At 42.7% G+C, this 3,583-nt stretch overlaps 1 protein-coding gene across 1 annotated transcript in view; it reads right to left on the bottom strand.

The window, feature by feature from the left end:
* FKBP9 (FKBP prolyl isomerase 9) overlaps positions 1–3,583 on the bottom strand; it is a 14,128-nt gene that overhangs the window by 1,582 nt on the left and 8,963 nt on the right. Inside the window, exons 9-10 of the mRNA XM_035890840.1 lie at positions 3,460–3,576; positions 1,717–1,880 (exon numbers count right to left, since the gene is read on the bottom strand). Coding sequence (XP_035746733.1) covers positions 1,717–1,880; positions 3,460–3,576 — 281 coding nt within the window. The remainder of the gene's footprint in view (positions 1–1,716; positions 1,881–3,459; positions 3,577–3,583) is intronic.

Here is a 3,583-nt window from a genome sequence, read left to right as displayed (position 1 = left end):
GAGAGGTATTTTACAAAAGTAGCATTTGTTTGTTTTGACTATTCAGCATTTTGCTACTTACTATTAAGTGTAAGTAAAAGTACCCTGTTACTACCTAAGCTGCACTAATTAGGACAGACCCATGAGGTTAAATCACTCATTCTGGAGCTCAACAGGGATTTCCTCACTTACTCCAGTGTGTCCTGGACTCCTAACAAGAAAAGTTCTTTTTCCTAATTTAGGGGGAAGATGAGTTGAACAGAGCGCAACTTAGAACAGATCAATATTGAGGGAGGGGGTTTGTATCATGCTGATACAAGAAGCTTGCACTGTAAAACAGATGTCTACCTGCATCTTACAAAAAACAACACAGAAGAAAGAAGAATGAAACACAGAAATGAGACTTTAAGTATCAGGACACCATGAGATTTGTTACAGTAGCTTCAGGCGCTAGCCTGCTACTCCACTCCCATGACTTTGGTGGAGGAAGGGGAAAGAGGGATGAAAAGGTTGCAAGGTTACAAGGTTACTCTTCCCTAAAAATCCTTTTCCTGATAGGTGTGATGAAGTTTTTCAAGGCAATTAGGCAATATCTGACAGAAGTCATACTGCTGGCTTGCCAAAACTAGAAAATCCACAATCAAACACAACTGTTCCAATTACTGTTATCTCTGGTGCTGCTCGTTAAACAAGCTTCAGCAGAGAGCGCTATTTCTGGCATTCTTTTAAACCTTCTAGGCCAAGCATCCTCTTGTATCTCCTTGGCTTCTCCTTCTCCTCCTTGCTAGGTGACCTGAAGGATGTAGGCATCAACAGTCCCACCCCACCTCATTCATCCTCTAGATCTGACAAAAGCTCTTTTCTTCTCTGCGAGGGCAGAAGTGGAAGTAAACAGATGAGAGAAGATGGAGAAAGAAGGAAAACAAAGAGGCGGAAGAGAGTGCCAGGAAAAGGGAAAACAAAATTTTGATTTTACCGCACTGGTTTGTTAAAATGCTGGAAGGCATCTCGTGCTGTTCCATAGGTCCACAGCCTGAACCCTTGAGAGCTGAAGGCAGCACTGCTCCAACAAGCAAGGACAGAAACCAGAATGATAGAGAAAGGCAACAAAGGCGACTGAAGTAGAGAATAAAAAATAGAACTCCTCAGTTAGGAGAAAATGCAGCAGAAAAGCTCACATAGGTTTATATTAACAGAGATGGTGTGGCAAAGGCACGAGGCTTTCAAATAGGGCACCCAAGTCTCACACTGCAGATGTTAAAAGCAAGCAAGGGGAAGGACTTCTTCACTCAGCAAACAATTCGCCTGCAGAAGGAGCAGCCGCAGGCACTGCCAGGCTCCGAAAGTGGATAGACAGTTCCTGGGTGCGCTGCTGCAGGCTCAAGAATTCACCATAAACCCCCAATTAACAGACACTGCAAAGGCTGATGCAGCAGAAGACCTTTGAATACGAACTCTGCCTCTTACACCTCTACCCTAAGTTATCCGTTGTTGACGAAGGAGGCCACAATAGTAAATGGTCTTAAGTAGCATGGCCATTTTTATATTTCTTTTCGGTTCTGTCTCGAAAGCTAAATCATCGTGTTTTAACTGACACGCCGCCTTCCTCTTAACTTGACAACAAACACCGTGTGAGAAAAAAGAAGAGGAGAGATGACCCCGTTCTTCAACATCCAAGTAACTTGACGACAGTGGTCGAAGAAAACTACTGCAAGTGTTTTCACTGTTTCAGCTTACCTCCTCCAAAAGAACCTCTCCATCATGATTCTGGTCTATTTCTTCAAAAAGATTGGGAGAGACTTCACCATTCCAGACAAACATGTACCCTTCAGGCAAGCCAGACACCAGTTCCAGCAGTTCGATGTCGAAAACTAACACAGCGCTACCAGGCACTTCTCCTTCTGTCACAAAAAATGGCAGAGAGGGGTATTTATCTTCACTTACACTGACGAGTACATTTCTTTTTAATCCACAATTAAATTTCTCTTCCTGCTCCAACAGGGTCTGTACTCTGATCCCCAAGCCCACCAAACCTTCCTGTTCACTTCAGCAGAGGTGATCAAAACACAAAGGAAGCTTTCATAATAAAACTGCAGCCATTTTTGTACTTATAAAGGTAAAACTGCAGGAATGAATTCATTTTCCTTTATCTCATCGATATGCTGTGCATCAAGCTGCTACTGACAGACTCAACAGTGTTGCAACAGCTTGGGATGTCACCTCAGTGACCCCATGGAAGGAGTTTAATTTATCCTTGAAAAAGAAAATCGAGGTCACCTCTAACTTCTGTCCAGCAGCAAGCGAGCAATCTCCTCAGATATCCGGGTATATACCAAAACACTAACAATCGAGCAGTGTTTCAGACCACACATATCGACTTAATTTGAATGATGGCAAATACCTATGACAGGTACGTTGATAACGTTTTTTTAACACATCAGATTTTTTTTTATTTCGTGAGGAATTTTTTTATTTATTATATCATAGAATCATAGAATGTTTCGGGTTGGAAGGGACCCCTAGAGGTCATCTATATACATAACTATGCAGCTATGTATAACAGTATAAAATGTTGCATATTGATAATACTCATCATTTTTCATTCATAATTTTTGTGGAAGCCAGGTGCAAGTGAAAATGCTTCTTTATCTCTTATCGCAAATTAATTTTCCATTAAGCTCGACACGCAGCGCTTGACAGACCGTCTTTAAAACATACAAACTGATCTGGAGGCACTCAAAGAACACAGCAACTTACACAACTGTTTCCATATAAATCAGAGTTGGCTGATCTTGGTGACCTCCTGATAGACTTCCTTCCCCCAAGCCTTTTAGCTCGGAAGACCAGTAACAACCACACACACTGGAATATGAGAGTTTCTGTCACTTCCGTACTGTTCCTTTTAATACTGTTGTCTCTGTCAACTGATAAGCCTCAGTGCTCTAAAACAGGGCAAACTGCTTTAAATGTATTATTGTTGGGGTTTCAATGGCACTGATGCACAGTTCACATCTCACATTCAGTTTATTCTGAATTTTGAGTTTTCTTTGAATTTGCTAACATCTTAGTGCCGAACAGTCCCCTTCAGTTTTGTTTCCCGAACAACATGCCGCGTGTCCAAGCGGGAGAACCCGATTCCCTATCACACACGCCCTCGGCAACACCAGAGTGCCTGGAGCTTTCCGTTTTGACAACACAACATTACTGGGGTCACGTGTTCCCTTTTGTACTGGGACAGTCTTTATACTGGCCACAGTAACAGTACGACTTAAAACGCACCACAGGCGGTACATTCATTTCATTGGGGAATGGGGGGTTGTCTACAATAATGAAATAAAAAACTCTAAACCAGTCCCATTCAAGCAGCTAAGAGACACTCACCTGACGTCCTCACACATAGCAAGTAACAAAACATGCATCCTTGTGTTTCAGTTACTCGAGAGGTGCTAAGTGGAGGAACAAGAGGTTTCATTCACTTACCAACTCCATCTTCTCCATAACCAAGATGAGGTGGAATAACGACGGTTCGTCGTTCCCCAACACACATGTCTTGAAGGCCCATGTCCATCCCCACCACCACCTGCCCAGATCCCAGAACTATGTT

Source organism: Egretta garzetta, unplaced genomic scaffold (genome assembly GCF_000687185.1).
Source record: "Egretta garzetta isolate BGI_Z169 unplaced genomic scaffold, ASM68718v1 scaffold713, whole genome shotgun sequence".
Taxonomy (NCBI): Eukaryota; Metazoa; Chordata; class Aves; order Pelecaniformes; family Ardeidae; genus Egretta; species Egretta garzetta.
This window is presented reverse-complemented; position numbering and strand designations above follow the sequence as displayed.